We start from the raw sequence: 16,367 nt of genomic DNA on the forward strand, positions 1-16,367 counted from the left end.
CCACCAGTGTAGGGGGCTTCCATTATATCCTGCAGTCTCTCACTTGGCATAACTGAAATATTAGATTGTGCCCTTAATTGCTTGGTTTCTTATCCTAATCCAATATCCTACACTTCTGTAGTTTTGAATTCTTTGATTTTATTAGTTATATTTGATCCTGTTATCATTTCTGTAGTGTAATGATTTGTGTTTTGTTCTCCAGTAGCTCATCACAGTTCTGGCAATAAAAATCAGATTGAGAGAGAATGGAATCTTCAGTGTATCTAGCTTCTCCCATTTATACTAATTGCAGTCAAAAAGTCACTATACTGTATATTGGAAGATGACATGCAACTATATTTCTTGCAGTAGGCCCATACAAGGAAGAGTAAATATACACATTTTACATATGTGACTCCTTCCTTTGTCAATTAGTATTATTTTTCCTCTCATGGGTTTTATCTTCGTTGCCATTTTCCCCAAATCTTCAGTGTGTAGACTGATAAACTACATATGCATGAACCAGAATGTTAGATTGGTTTGATGAATTGTCTAGACAGACCCAAACCTACCTTATTTTTCAAAAAAAATCAGAGACAAAAGACCTCAAGGATGGCGTGATCTCCATCATAATGTCTATGTAGATAAAGATGCTACATATGAGATCTCTGTTCTTTTGCCAGCCCTTCTGTCCAGAATGCAGATCAGGTTTCTTCTTGATCAAAATAACTTCTGTGATCAGAGCTACTGGATCATATTTTCTTGTTGTATTTGTGTGTAATTAATTTTGAAACTATTATTGTTGCACTCAACAGTATTTACTGCTTGCATCTCCCAACAGATGGTAGCCTTGAGGAAAAAATAAATCTATATTTTCCAGCTTCTTTTTTAGGGCTACTTGCTTGGGACTATAATATTGACATAGTTGTCCAAATTAATATCTTGGAGATTACTTTCTTTTTCCATTTATCTTTGGGGGGGATATTTTTGAAGAGTATGCTTTAAGGCATATTTTTGAGGACAGTATCATTTGTGGATATGAAGGCTCAACCCAGTCACTCTGGGACCTCAGGAAAGGAGATCTGGCCACAACACAGAGTATACCCCTCTGCTCAGCCCCCCCTTTAAGAGCTTACCATCAAATAAGGCGGGTTGATTATAAGGCTGCCCCTTATTAATCAGCCTAATAATGATGATGGTTAAAACCTTCCATGGATCTCCCCAAAGACTCTTAAGGTAGCATAGTATAATGGCTTCAGACAGGGGTGGTGAAAATAAAGAGAGAGACCACACCAGGTTTATGAACAAATTTACTAAGACAAAAAAAAATGTGGAGTTTAAACCATGCAAAGTTGTAGAGGAAGAAATGCAGTGTCCCAAAATTACAAAAACTCAGAATATCCTTGTGGAGCAAAAACAAATTAAAACTGGTCAAACACAATCCACCTGCCCTAGTCTAAACCGTCCCTAAACTCACCAGGCTCTCAGGAAAATCTTACTCTCAAGTAGAAGCCTTTCCTCTTAGATTTTGCCTATCTCTCAGGCTTACCAAGCTTTTCCTTATTATTCTGAGATTCACCTGGGTCTAATGGCTTGTTATCTCAAGAGTCCCACCTTGAAATAAAAAGCTCCAGGATGGCTGAAGTGGAAGTGGACTGCCTTCAAGTCGATCCCAACTTATGGTGACCCTATGAACAGGGTTTTCATGGTAAGCGGTATTCAGAGGTGGTTTACCTTTGCCTTCCTCTGAGGCTGAGAGGCAGTGACTGGCCCAAGGTCACCCAGTGAGCTCACCCAGTGAGCTCACCCAGTGAGCTCACCCAGTGAGCTCACCCAGTGAGCTCACCCAGTGAGCTCACCCAGTGAGCTCACCCAGTGAGCTCACCCAGTGAGCTCACCCAGTGAGCTCACCCAGTGAGCTCACCCAGTGAGCTCACCCAGTGAGCTCACCCAGTGAGCTCACCCAGTGAGCTCACCCAGTGAGCCCTGTGGCTGTGTGGGGATTCGAACCCTGGTCTCCCAGGTTGTAGTCCAACACCTTAACCACTACACCACACTGGCTCTCAACCAGGATGGCTACTCCTGGGTAAATACTCTTCTTGTCAGTCTCATGCCCCAATAGGTCACAGGAAATCATGAATGATCCAGACTGGGATGTGACTTTCCACACATACGTACTGGCGATCACACTGCCTTGATAGTTGTGCCTCCAGGCCAGGTCTTGTGATCAACCAGACCAAGTGTTTGGGGCAGATTAACCCTGATGAATCAACAAGTAAACACATGCATTCCCAATTATACTTAGCATTCCAAAAAAGGGCATAGTCCATATTAACAGTCCAGGACAGCAAAGTCTAATTCCTTCACAGTGGAAACAACTTGTTTCTCTCCAAGACTTACAGCTGACTTTACCAGGCATGGATGTGGACAATGTTGGTCTCAAAAAGATTATCTGTTAAGACAGATGGATGGCAATGGAACAAATACCAATATATATATGCTCTATAATAGAATATAAAAACTGCTTTTTTTAAAAAAAACCTGGGTGTATATTGTCCCCAGTTTCTTTCCTTGTAAATAGCTCACAATTTTGGACAAGGAAACTACAGCTAGTGAGTATCTATGCATGTTGAAGCAAGTTTATCCCTAGATGCCTGTGGAACTGCTAAACGGCTGCTGTATGTGTCATTATCAAGCTAAAATGCTGTATCCAGGAGATGTATGTAGATAGCCTTGATCAAATTTTTGGTAATAGAGCAGCTGCTTGTGGAGAGTTGGGGATGGGGTGGGTAGAAATAGCTCTGTCGATATGTCGGGTTTTCAGCCTCAAGAACTATGAGCACAAGCACCTGCTATGTAGCTGGGTTGAACCAATAGTGCATTTCTTCAAGCACAATAGCTTTGAAAGTATTTGTTGGTTTTTATTTCCAGTGTTGACAAAGTTGTCCAAATTAAGAGGAATGTGTATTTCAAGACATTCCTGTTTGGACAAACTTCTGAAAATTTGTATTTTTCTAGAACTAATTTTTATTTGCTTTGCAAACTAAAACTAATAATAAACATAATAAACATCTAATTTCTGTATATTTTGCATGCTTGTCCTAACCATTACCGCCAGCATATCTATTTGCAAAGGAATATGTCATGTTTTATTATATTCTTTCAGTATAGCTAAGGACACACACACCCTTCCTTAAGTCTTGGTATTGGCATGTCAAAATCTTGCTGGGTTTTTCATAAATGTCATAATTTTATTATCAAATATAATACCTTTAATCAATAAATAATATCCTGTGGGGAGACATGGTGATTTTATTCCAGAATATTTTGTAAAATACATGTCTTATAATTATGACTGGCTTCACTTGTATTCTTCAGGTCAATTCTTGAAAGCCGCAGAACATTATGAAGCATTCTATCAATTGACAGTGGGACGGGTATGGAAAGACAATACGGGCCGGACTCTCACTTCAGTAGCCTGTGAGCATCTCTGGAGAATTTACACATTACTAGCAGACAAAATGTTAGGAAATAAAGAACACCAACAGGCCATCAGAACTCTAATAAAAGCACTTGAAATGGCAAAAGAAGGTGGGTAGAAAATAACACTCCTGCATTTCTTTCTTTAATGTTCAGGCCTATGCTTTCCCAGGAGTAAAGTAAAAAACATTGTCAAGTGTTTATTTTCTATGAAATTCAAGACAAATGCTATCAATATATTTCTAAATCTAGTAGTAAAACAGAAGTACCTACTTGCTGACAAGTAGGAATGCATTTATTTCTTGAAAGCTTTTAACACCAAAAATGCAGTCTCCTGAGAGTACTTTTATAAAACAAAGAGTCCATACTCAGAAGTAAGGTCACTGGCAACACTGCTGGTTGTGGTGGTTCACTGATTATTCCCTGTTACTTGACCGATGCTGCTCATTGGACAGATTGTGAGCTAATTATGAAAATAAGATAATTTGTTTGTATCTTAGAGCTGATTAGCTTTTTCACCTTATTAGGTTTCTAAACCATGATGAATTTAAGACCTAAATAATTGGAAACGGTTTTTGTGTAGCACACCTGTGGTAAGAGTTTCAGAACACATGGAAATATTTATTTTACATTTTTGATGATTTTTAGTACCAAATTTCTTTGTTTACTATATGCATTTACAGCCTGCACCACCGAGCAGTCCCAGGACAGATTACAAACAGCTTAAGACAACAAATAAAGCCACATAATGTTTATCAGTAAGCCAGCAATTAAAACCAAATTGAATGGCAAACAGATCAACAACAGCACTGCAATAGGTAACGTCAGATATCATCCTCCACCCACAAAGGCCTGGGCAATAAGATGCATCTTTATCCACCAAGATTTCCCCATTTGAAGAAGTGTGTTCCTATGCCTCACATACATAGGCTCTGACTTACTCACAGGCTATAAAAATTATTAGGGTGCTTCCTCAACATATAAGTCAATTTTAGTAGATATGTTGTCTTAACGCCTTTCCTGCACACACTCAGCCACACGCTACTTTGCTGTGGTTTATGCTAGAGTACAACATAGATCTTTCCCATCTGATTTGTATGTCTTCTACAGAAGCAGGTCTTCTCAATTGCTTCTGGCTTGCAGCTAAATATTGGAGATGGTTGGTGTAGGTTGCAGAAACCCCTTTGTGATCAGCAGTTGCACCACTGCAGCTTAAAACATTCTAGGAGAAGGGTGGACTCCATACTGCACACCTTGATCCCATGTTTATTTGTCCTGAACATCAGTTATCAGATAAATACCTATAATCAGAAAGCTCCTGACTAATCAGAGTCTAACTTCCACATCCAGCCAACACTTGGTATTCAAACTTCTGTTGTGTCCTTGATAAAGAAAGAACTTTGCACTTAATCTATGTATATGATTGCCATATTATTTGAATGAAGATAGTATTTCTTTTTTTTTTATTGCAACCTACGCCTGATAGGGATGGGCAAGAATTCAGCTAAATTTGGATTTAGCACAAGATTTTTCAGTGGTCTGCATATTCTCCATCTTTGCGGAGCTATTCTGTTTGCTCTGACCTTCAGCAGCTTTCTCCTGACACTGGATTTTTTTCCCTTGAATATGTTCTTCTTTTATTGATTTTACGCATAGCACAGCTGCTAAAGAAAAAAGGAAAGCAAAAGCAAAAGGATATAGAAACATGGTCAGAACCTTAAATGCAATAATACAGCGACTAGTACTTAGGGACAAAGAGAACTATTACAATAGTTATTGTATAGAAAAAGAAGAGGACAACAAAAAAGGTAGAACAAGAGCCCTATTCCAAAAGATAAGAGAAATTAAAGGAAATTTAAACCAAGAGTAGGGATGCTGAATAATCAACAGGGGAGCACACTGACTGACTGAGATAAAATAAAAGGAAGATGGAAGCAATACACTGAAGAACTCTATAAAAGAGGAGAACCGTATGATGAAGAACCAGAAATTTTAGAATGTGAGGTGAAAGCTGCTCTTAAAATACTTGGAAGAAACAAATCACCAGGAACTGATGGCATACCAATAGAGATGCTACAAGTTACTGAGACTGAATCTGTCCAAATTTTGACAAAAATTGGTCAGGAAATATGGAGGAGAAAAGGGGATCCCAGGGAATCCAGTAATAATCGAACTATTGCCTTAATATCCCATGCAAGTCAAGTAATGCTCAAGATTCTACAACAAAGGCTCTTACCACATATGGAGCGAGAAATGCCAGACGTCCAAGCTGGATTTAGAAAGGGAAGAGGCACCAGAGATCATATCGCAAACATACATTGGATAATGGAACGGACCAAAGAATTTCAGAAGAAAACCACCCTGTGCTTTATAGATTATAGCAAAGCCTTTGATTGTATAGATCATGAAAAACTATGGAATGCTGTAAAAGAAATATGGTTCCACCCTCTGCTGTAGCATGCCACATATGCTCCTGGCACTATAGTTCCAACTTGATCTTCCTGCTTTCTGCTTCCCAATGACTAAAACAGGAGTGAGTTATTATGTCTTGTTATAGAGTTATGTGCTCATATTTTTCACTGAAAACAAAATGAAACATTTTGGAGGATATCTTACACTTTTGTCTATAGAAAATGTATATATCAGTAGCAGACAGCATGATGGGGCAGTGGAATGCAGCTGACTTCCCAGTAGCTGAGTCACTGCTGCTTACTTGAAGGGTGAAGGGGAAGTGGCAGGGAGGTCAATGAGATGCAAATGCACCGGCAGAGTGCCAGATTGGTTCTGCCAGTGCATTTGCATTGTGCTGACCTCTCTTCTGCTTTGCCCCTCTCTGTCATGAGCCCTGCAGAGCGGACCTGGAGTGATGAAAAAGAAGATACAGAATGGGACCCAGGGGAAAATCCTAGTAGCTTGCAACCAAGAAGTGGTGAGACAGTAGGCTTCACTAATTTGACAGTGACAACTCCTCCCTCTTAACTCTAGTTACAACAGAAGTAACCCTGGCTGACCAAAAGCCCGTCCCTTCTCCTTCCCTCCACCTCCTCTTCTCCCAAGTTGCTGCCACCACACACACCTCTTCTAGAGGAGGAGGATCTTGATGAGGTGCCACTGCCTCTGTTGCCCCAGACACATACACAGCTGCAACAGCAGGCTCAGCTGGCCTCCACTTTCCCACCTAGGACGAGCACTTTTTCGCGTATGCATTCCCGTTCTGAGATACCCTTCTCACACAAGTAGAAAGGGCCCACTCACACCTATTAAAGGGTCATAGAGGTGTGTGTCTAATTGCTGCGACAACTCTTAGCTTTGGATAGGAATGCTTGAATATGTTATGTAAAGATGCAGAATCTTGTGTAACCTGTAAGCTGACCCATGAAGCATTCTATACTGAAGCTTCTCATTAAACATATTGGAGAAAAATACACCAGTGAGTCTCAGTGATTCCAACAGGCTTGGCCAGGACACTCTCCCTCCCAGTAAGCAGCAGTGACTCAGCTGTCAGAAGAAGAGGTGAGCGCTGCCACTCCACCACCACATCTGCTGGTTTGTATACATTGAGGAGAAAAGTAATAAAAAGGTATTAATGCAAAATCACGGAATTTAAAAATGCATGTCAAGTTCCAAGTATCCAATTGTTTTTAAGCTTAATGATAATATTAATAATTGTAGTCTTTTTCTTATTTAGCAGAGAACAAAAAGATGGAAGGAGAAGCTGCCTACTGTTTGGGTCTAGCATATCATGCAGTTGGAGAAGAAAAGACGGCAATTGCAGTATGTTTTTCAGTGTTTACAGTCTTCTCTGTCTGCAATATTATCTTGTTCATAGGAATTACCAGTGTGACCTGCAGTAAAATGTTGCAGTTGGAGTGCAATTTAAGTAGATTGGCTTCTGTTGCAATCTGAAAGATATGGGTGATTTTTGAATCAGAATCCAAACCAGCTATAGTCCCATCTCTGGTATGTTATATTAACAGCAGACTACATTGTTGGGCTGTTGTAAACTACTCTTTCTTGGCACAGCCTCTCAGCCTGCAGTAGAGTAGTCTAATGCCTCTCTGGACAACACTGTAGGGTTCTTGTAAACACCTTAGTCTGACCTGCAGTATTCAGTGTGAAGTACACCACACTCACCCAGCTGTAGCCCCTTCCAACCTGCCAAACAGGACAGTGAATAGCGTTTGTTTCAGAATTTGCATTAGCTATATTTAGAGGCTTCACAAGTTAGAAAGATTAAGAACTCTTCTCATTGCCACTGTCTTTTGGGGTTTTTTAGCAGGGTGCTGGGTCTGGACATACTGGTGCCTAGTCCAGTATGAGGAGGAAGAGGAGACAACAGAGCAACAGACAACAGAGTAGAGACACAAATAGAACTGCCCACCTCCCATTCTCTTGTCTTAACCACTCTCCTCTCCTCTCTCAGCTAGGCATTCATGACAGCTCATCAACGTAGTTGTTTTAAAGCTCCGCAAGCTGCCTCAGCCCCAGATTCTCTTCACTGTCAAATTACATCCTCCCTCCATCCACCTCTCAGTTTTCTTTTCCAACTGACATGCTCAAACCTCATTGGGTTATTTGGAAGAGTGGTGTTACCCCATTCGGCTTTTCCCCCCTCATTTGTTTTTGCATGTGTTTTTGCATGTTGATAACTCCTCGTATGCAGCTAGCGCTGTCTGGGATTATGATTATGATGATTTGAGGAGAGACTGAAAGAACTGGGCATGTTTAGCCTGGGGAAGAGAAGACTGAGGGGAGATATGATAGCACTCTTCAAGTACATGAAAGGATGTCACATAGAGGAGGGCCGGGATCTCTTCTCGATCATCCCAGAGTGCAGGATACGGAATAATGGGCTCAAGTTGCAGGAAGCCAGATTTCCTAACTGTTAGAGCCATATGACAATGGAATCAATTACCTAGAGAGGTAGTGGGCTCTCCAACCCTTGAGGCATTCAAGAGGCAGCTGGACAGCCATCTGTCAGGAATGCTTTGATTTGGATTTCTGCATTGAGCAGCGGGTTGGACTTGATGGCCTTATAGAACCCTTCCAACTCTACTATTCTATGATTCTGTGATATTGTAATTCTATGCTGTGTGTGATAATTTATTTTGCTTCATGGTTATTAATTCTATGATTCTATGATTTTTAAATGTATTATGCAACCTTCACTAGTAGGTCCCATGGCAGGCTACAGTGGTTTAAAATTTAGTATTAAAAACAATTAAAACAAATTAAATCACAAGAAGAATAGGGTGGGCCTTAAAACACAGATCTCAGGTGTCAAAGGCCAAATGTAAAGAGATATGTCTTCAGCATTCACTGAACACTGTACAGTGAAGGTACCAAATGCACCTCTGTGTATGTAGGAAACAGCATTCTTCCCTCCACGTTGGAAATAAAAAAAATATGATGATAGCTCATTTTCTTTAATGTTCCAAAACAATATTGCAAAGGACTCATTAAATCAGACCCTGATTTTTCAGGGGTTACCATTTAGCAACTTACAGAGTAACTCGGATGCATTCTATCTTTTGCTTCTGATGGTTTAATACAGTTTTCCTGGATGTATTAAGATAAAAAGAAGAAATTATTCACAGAGACAGAACTAAAAACGTTGTCATTTTTCCCACCTGTAAAAAGTCCTTAATCAAAACACAAGCATAGTTCCCCACATTACAAGGGTCAAAATGAAACTGGGAAGGTTTGGTGATCTCAGATGATTATTGCTATTGCTTAAAGTTTCTGTCTGCTAAAGGCTTCTTATCCATGATCTAGTTTTTCATTTAGTGAGATTAGGAAAATGACACTCCTTTTTTAGCAGAATAAGGGATATACATATATTTAATGTACAAACTTTGGTAAAAACTAGTCTTCCTAGTTAGAATGGTTTTTTAATATAAACAATGTAATAACCAGAAATATAATATAGAATATAACCTATTACAATCTATATTATATTCTATATCATATTATATTATATATTACATTCTATTATAATATAGAACATAACCATTTTTAATAAAAGAACTATAAAACAATTTTAAATTTTAAATTGTATTTTAAAATTATATAAGTATATAAATATTATATACCATTTAGTTATTATATCTCTGCAGAAGAAATCTACAGAATCATTGTGAAAATCAGGTGTATTTTTAACTAAGAAAAAGTGCACAGTGCATCCTAGACATGAGTGAGGAATAAAAAGTGTTTTATAGATGCCTTTAATCCTTAGCACTGCAGTGATCAATATATACAGTGTTAAAATATCTGCTGTTTTCAATTCCACTGAGCGCATGTGAGCTTTTCTATCCAATTAGAAATCATTGGCTACAATTTACCCTTCTGTTCTCAGTTTAATGGTCTCTTTATCCAAGGGGAGCTCAGATGCTTACAGAGATGAAATCATTGCATTCTGCTCCCAGAGGACTGCTGGTTATCATTACTTGTAACATGCAGACAATACAGCTGGAAGCCAGTTTGCCACATGGTAATGTGTAGTTCATCACTAGCTTCTGTAGCATGCTAAAATGGTCTTGCCACACAGCATGGAACTATTCAGGTATACACTTGGGGGTCTCAGCAGTTATTTTCCTGCTTTGCATCAGAGTTTTCATCTTCTTTATCCCTTTGTTCTGCGGGCCACCTCAGGCAGCCTCCTTCTGGGGGAATCTAAAGGGAGTGGGCTTTTTCAGATACTGTTGCCTCCAATTGTTTCCTGTTGGCTCCTTTTGCCGTTTTGTTATTCTTCTTCCACAATGCAAACAGTAGAGAAAGCACAGCTTCAAGGTAATCACCTGAAACATGAGTTTTAAAAGGTGGCATTATTATGCTGCAGCCTTTAAGTATAAAAGGTGCTCACCATGTTGAAAGAGTGGACTTTTTTTTAATGGAATTGGATTTTTTCCTTGAGGTGCTTAACAATTGTCCCGTAAATTTAAATTGTATGTTATACCCTCATTACAGCGGAGCTGAGTTTAAGTGGACAGTATAACAAATACAACTGAAGCCAGCTCCATCATGGGCTCAGTTAAGCAAAGGCAGTATGCCTCTGAATCCTTGTTGCTGGGGAGCACAAGCAAGGAGAGTACTGTTGCGCTTGTGTCATGCTTGCGGGCTTCCCATACACATCTGGTTTGCCACTGTGAGAACAGGATGCTGAATTATATGAGTCTCTGGTCCGATACAACAGCTCTCTTCTTATGTGTGTATCCTGTTTTCACTGCTTGTCTGGAACTGCAAAAACAAGGGGATGGTCAAACACCTGACAAGCCGCAACACATGGTTGGTGGACTACATTCAGCTTCATGGTCACAGGTTGCTGGGCTCATTGAGTTCTGCATACATTTTGTTTGCACTTAGGACACAATTGTAATTTGGATTGTGTTAGGCTGACCCTGTAGTTGTCTGATTTCATATGGATGGTTGTGCCTGGTGGCAAGAAGCTTCATAAGATATGTTGTAGATGTACACCTTAGATGAACAAAGTGTTTTCTCCATTACTAGCAAGTCATTTGGAAACCTGACTTGTTCACTCTCTGACTTGATATTTATTATATATGCTGTTATGAAAGTGGAATATTGTTCCTTTCCAGATGCATCAGACAAAAATATTATTAGCTTTGTATGATTTGGAAAATGTATCGTTTTCTGCCTGGTCATATTTATTTACTACTACATTCTAGATCAGCCTCTCCCAACCAGTGTGCCTCCAGATGTTGTTGGACCACAACTCCCATCAGCCTCAGCCAGCATTGCCAATGGTCAGGAAAGATGGCAATTATGGTCCAACAACATCTGGAGGCACACTGGGTGGGAAAGGCTGTTCTAGATGATCTGGTTGTATAATGAACATCCCTATGCTTACTGACAAGCAATGCTCTTGTTCTCCCTGCCTCACTTGCACATCTAGATCCACTAGTATGGTAGTTATGGATGCTGTGCCCTTTCTTTCTTTAAAAGGTTGATTCCCTACCACCACCACCAAGAGGACCTTTTTCGTTGGATGGAAAACATGGGCTTTGGGGGTGTAAATTTGCTCAAGGATCCCACACTGCTGATACTAGCTTTATTGTGCTATGTCATTGTTTTTAGCTTTACTTTTATAGATGTTTTGATTATTGTGTGTAAATAGGGTTGCCAGATCAGAAACATCCCAAACCCTGAGATTTCAGGGGTGAGTGTTGCGCCACAGGCGCAAGGGGAGTTAGATCAGGGAGAGGAGTCAGATGAGGACAAGGTCCCTGGGGGCATTGAAGGAGGGGGGAACTCTGCCAGCCTGCAGACTTCCTCAGCCAGCACCCCCATCGAGGCAGTTCCCACCCCGCCTGCGAGCTCCCCACCTGAACCTTTGGAAAGGGACCCTTCACCAACCCCACCTGAGCAGGAATTTCCACCCGTCACTTCAAATGCTTCCCTGCCAACCAGCTTCCTGCTCCTTGAGGTTGTGACATCACTTAGCAAAGCCCCGCTGTCAGATGGGCCATCGGAGGCTTGCCCCTCCTAACCCCGCACAAGAAGGCATGAGAAGAAAAACTTTCAGAAGGTGGAACTCCGGAGGAGGACCCGTTGTTTACGTGCGAAGACCTTACTTACTTAAGCAGGTGCCCACCCAGGATCTAGTGCTGAGTCAACTCTCCCCACATGCTGCAGAGACTGTTTAGGTAGGCTAGTTAGGGAAAGTAGTGAGTCAGAGTAGACAGGTTAATGAAGCACACCGCTTTGGATGTAACTATCACATTAATAAAACGAGAATTAGACCAAACCTCGTCTCGGTCTCTGGGCAGGACAGCTTGTCTTAGCCACCAACTCCCTTCACCGATGCTTCCATGACCGAAACCATGGAGGCCAGCAGTGCTGCTGAAGGGGGACTTCAGAAAACCATCGAAGCCTTGTACATCGAAGTACAGAATCTCCGCACAGAAACCCAGAATCTCCGACTCAAGAATCAAAGCCTTCAAGCCTTGATTAACCAAGCTGCCCAAGAAGGCACGACACCAGTGGCTGCACCACCTGCCTGAGTCAAGGTGCCAGTGGGACTATCTCCTCACTCTGGTGGCCAGAGTGACCAGTTCGCCACGTTCCTTGCCCAGTGTGAACTGTACATACATGTACAACAAGCCGAGTTTCTGAATGATGATGTGAACGTGGCGTTTATCATCAGCCTCTTGGAAGGGGAAGCAGCCAAGTGGGCTACCCCATTTTTGGTGAGAAATGATCCTGTCCTGAGTCAATATACCACCTTCATCACAGCCTGACTGAGATGTTTCATGACACTCAGCATAAAGAGATGGCCTCCCGATAGCTAGGAGCCCTGAAACGGGAAAGGTTCCGTGGGGACATATACTAACACGTTTTGTGTCCTAGCCCAGGAGGTGGATTACAATGACCCTACTCTGATGTACTTCTACTGGAAGGGACTTAGCATGGAGGTGTTGGATGAATTGACGCGCAGCTCCCCACCCGGAAGCCTGACAGAGCTGATCCAGTTATGCCTGCAGATAGACAGTTGGATTGAAGGTCACCGCTTGTAGCGCTGGGCAGAATTTCCAAGTTCTCAGGCTCCCACACCTCTCCCACACACAAGTTCCTGCCTAGTGTGGGAACCTGGACCTTGTTGGGGGTGGAGCCCATGCAAATTGGAGGGGTTAGACCACGCCTGTCAGAGGAGGAGAAGAAGCGCAGGAGGGAGGGGTTGTGTTTGTACTGTGGGAAACGGGGGGCACCTGGCCCGAGGATGCCCCTCCAAAGGAGAAAATGGTCCGGTGCAGGAAACTTCAAATCCCAGCTCTCGTAGAGGCCCAAGAGTTGGGAGCGAAGCAGACACCGGGGCCTTGCCAGCAGCCTCTCCCAACGCAGCCCACCCTTCACCTGCCAGTTCACCTTTAGGGCAAAGTCTCCAGGTCAGCACCGTGATCGATAGTGAGGCCTTCTCAAGTTTTATGGACTGGAGTTTTGCCCAGGAGCATGGTATGCCCACTCAGTTGCTTCAGAAGCCCTTGTCCATCGAGACCATTGATGGGCAGTCCTTAAAGTCAGGAACTGTTACCAGGGCGACGGAGATTCTGGGAATGGAAATCCCGTGACATGTGGAGAGACTGTCATTCTACATGGCTTCCCTGCCCCGCTTCCCAGTGTTGTTGGGAATGCCCTGGTTGGTTCAGCACAGCCCCACAATCTTCTGGGACGAAGCGGTGGTGGTGTTTACCTTGGGGTATTGCCATCAGTACTGCCAACTGCAGAAGAAGCCTCCCCTTGACATTGTGGCTGGAGTCGCCCTGCAGGAGGGAGTCGTCCAGTAGCCCAGGGTCTTCCAAAGCCTTATGAATGACATATGTAGGGATTATTTGGACCGGTTCGTGATTGTGTATTTGGATGATATCCTCATCTATTTGGATTCTCCACCTGAACACGATGAACACGTGCGGGCAGTGTTACATCTCAGGGAACGTCGCCTCTATGGCAAGCTGGAGAAGTGCAGCTTTGACTTAACCACGTTGGACTTTTTGGGGTACTGCATTTCTTCCACCGGAGTGGAGATGGACCTGGGCAAGGTCCACAGCATTCTCATGTGGCAGCCTCTCAAAACAAAGGATTTTCAGCTGTTCCTGGGGTTTGCCAATTATTACCATTGGTTCATCACTAATTACTCTGACAAGACTGCACCCCTCATGGACTGCCTGAAGGGTTTGGGTCCTTTTCACTAAACTGATGCCACACAAGGAGTCTTCGAGGAGCTGAAGGTTTGGTTTGCCTCTAAACCCATACTGCAACATGCGAACCCTACACACCCCTTTGTGGTGGAGATGGATGCATCAGAGGTGGCCATCGGAGCAGTGCTTTTACAACCAGTGCAGAGGGGGGATCTGATGTGCATACTTTTCATGGAAGTTGGCAAGTTCAGACCAAAACTATACAATGTGGGGGAAAGAGTTGCTGGCCATTCAGGATGCTTTTGAAACTTGGCGACATCTTTTGGAAGGAGTGCAGCATGAGATAGAGGTGCACACTGATCATCGGAACCTGGAGAGTCTCCACACCGCCTGTAAGTTGAACCAGATACAGGTGCACTGGGCTCATTTCTTCACTCACTTCCACTTCAAAATCCATTACGTTCCCCAGGTGCAGAATAAGCGGGCAGATGCTCTGTCCCGCAAACTGGAATATCTGGAGAACCCGACTCCGAGACCGCCGCAACTGATTATACCCCTCGAGAAGATGGTGGCGGGAGTGTGCCAGGACTCCTGGGTGGAGGAACTGCGTTCGGCGCAAGAATGAGATCTGTTTGTCAAGGAGAAGCATTGAGAATTAGAGGATCAGTCTCCTGGGAGTGTAGAAGGCTTCACACTGAACTCTATCATTATGACGCTATGTACGTGCCCCCTGGGGACATAAGAGCCAAGGTCTTGCATCAATGTCATGACTCCCCCACTGCTGGGCACTTCGGAGTTTTTAAAACCTTGCAAGCAGTCGCCAGGGAGTTTTGGTGGCCCCGGATGAAGAGGGAGGTGGAGCACTACGTCCAGTCTTGTCCCACCTGTGCCAGAGCCAAACATGTCACGGGATGGCCAGCAGGACTGTTAGAGCCACTCCCTACACCCAAGGGTCCTTGGCAGATGGTAACTATGGACTTCATCACTGACCTCCCCTCCTCTCAGGGGAAGACAACAGTCGCATCATTACCTAGCGAAGCCCTGCTGTCAGATGGGCCGTTGGAGGTTTGCCCCCCTCTCCCCGCATGAGAAGAGAGACTTTCAGAGGGTGGAACTCTGGAGGAGCAGTCGTTTACATGCGAAGACCTTACTTACTTAAGCAGGTGCCCACTCAGATTCTAGTGCTGAGTCCACTCTCCTCACATGCTGCGGAGACTGTTTAGGTAGGCTAGTTAGGGAAAGTAGTGAGTCAGAGTAGACAGGTTTATGAAGTGCACCGCTTTGGATGTAACCATCACACAAATAAAATAAATAATAAAACCTCACCTCTGTCTCATGTCTCAGACTCTGGGCAGGACAGTAAGTCCTAGTGATGTCATGGGGCAGGGCCCTAGTTATGTCATTAAACATGATATGTTACGCATCAACCACAGTTGCTTGGAGCATACCACTCAAACAAAATAAATTCTCTGACTGGAAATGAGGGTATTCCCAGGTCCAGCAGAAGTGACAGGATCATTCCTTCTTAACTGCTTAGGGAACCTGGGTAGGGAGCATTTAATCTAGCCTTCTTGCTTCTGGCAAGAAGGGTTTAAGTGCCCTCATGCCAGGCTAGTCATCAGAAGGCCACTGTAGGAAGAAGGGAGCCTAGTGTTGTGGAGATGTTAGATGGGAGCACTCAGGAGTAAAGATGGATACCTCTGAAGGCTGACGTTCTAATCACACTTACTAAGGGACTAAGCCCCATAGAACTCAACAGGACTTAGTTCTGAGTAGATATGGTTAGGAGTGTGCTGTTGGTAAGGCTTGACTAGGGATTCTCTGCAAAGATATTGATATCAAAGCAGGGTTGACCTAACCCTAACCCTGCCTCTAATGCCCTGCCTGCCTTTTAATGTGGCTGCTCCAAACTTCTTTACAGAATTGACCCTTCACTGCAGAGAGAGGTTTGAGAAATGAGTAAGAGTTTAAAAGATTCTCTACCCTTTTCTGCCTATCCTGTGGGCTGTTATAAACTTACTTTGACAGCCAACTCAGTTCCAGTGAGTAATAATTGACAGAGAGAAAGCATACATGGTTTAGTCTTATCTTCACAGGCAGTAGATTGGGAACAACAGCAATTGAACACACATCCCAGTATGTGAATTCTCTTTTACCACTATTGGCCAAGAAACAAACCATCATGCAAACAACAAGGTACATCATCAGTTGGTTTAAGGGGATTGAGCTGAGCACATGGAACCACTGTTATTGCTT

At 42.9% G+C, this 16,367-nt stretch overlaps 1 protein-coding gene across 14 annotated transcripts in view; it reads left to right on the forward strand.

Moving 5' to 3' along the window:
* The window catches only part of TTC29 (tetratricopeptide repeat domain 29), a 226,350-nt gene that overhangs the window by 80,506 nt on the left and 129,477 nt on the right, over positions 1 to 16,367 (forward strand). For 13 of the 14 annotated variants that reach the window (XM_061584750.1, XM_061584747.1, XM_061584752.1 and 10 more), the window contains 2 exons: positions 3,358 to 3,570; positions 7,148 to 7,233. In XM_061584750.1, coding sequence (XP_061440734.1) covers positions 3,358 to 3,570; positions 7,148 to 7,233 — 299 coding nt within the window. The remainder of the gene's footprint in view (positions 1 to 3,357; positions 3,571 to 7,147; positions 7,234 to 16,367) is intronic. The other variant, XM_061584751.1, reaches the window with a different exon arrangement.

Source organism: Rhineura floridana, chromosome 9 (assembly GCF_030035675.1).
Source record: "Rhineura floridana isolate rRhiFlo1 chromosome 9, rRhiFlo1.hap2, whole genome shotgun sequence".
NCBI lineage: Eukaryota > Metazoa > Chordata > Lepidosauria > Squamata > Rhineuridae > Rhineura > Rhineura floridana.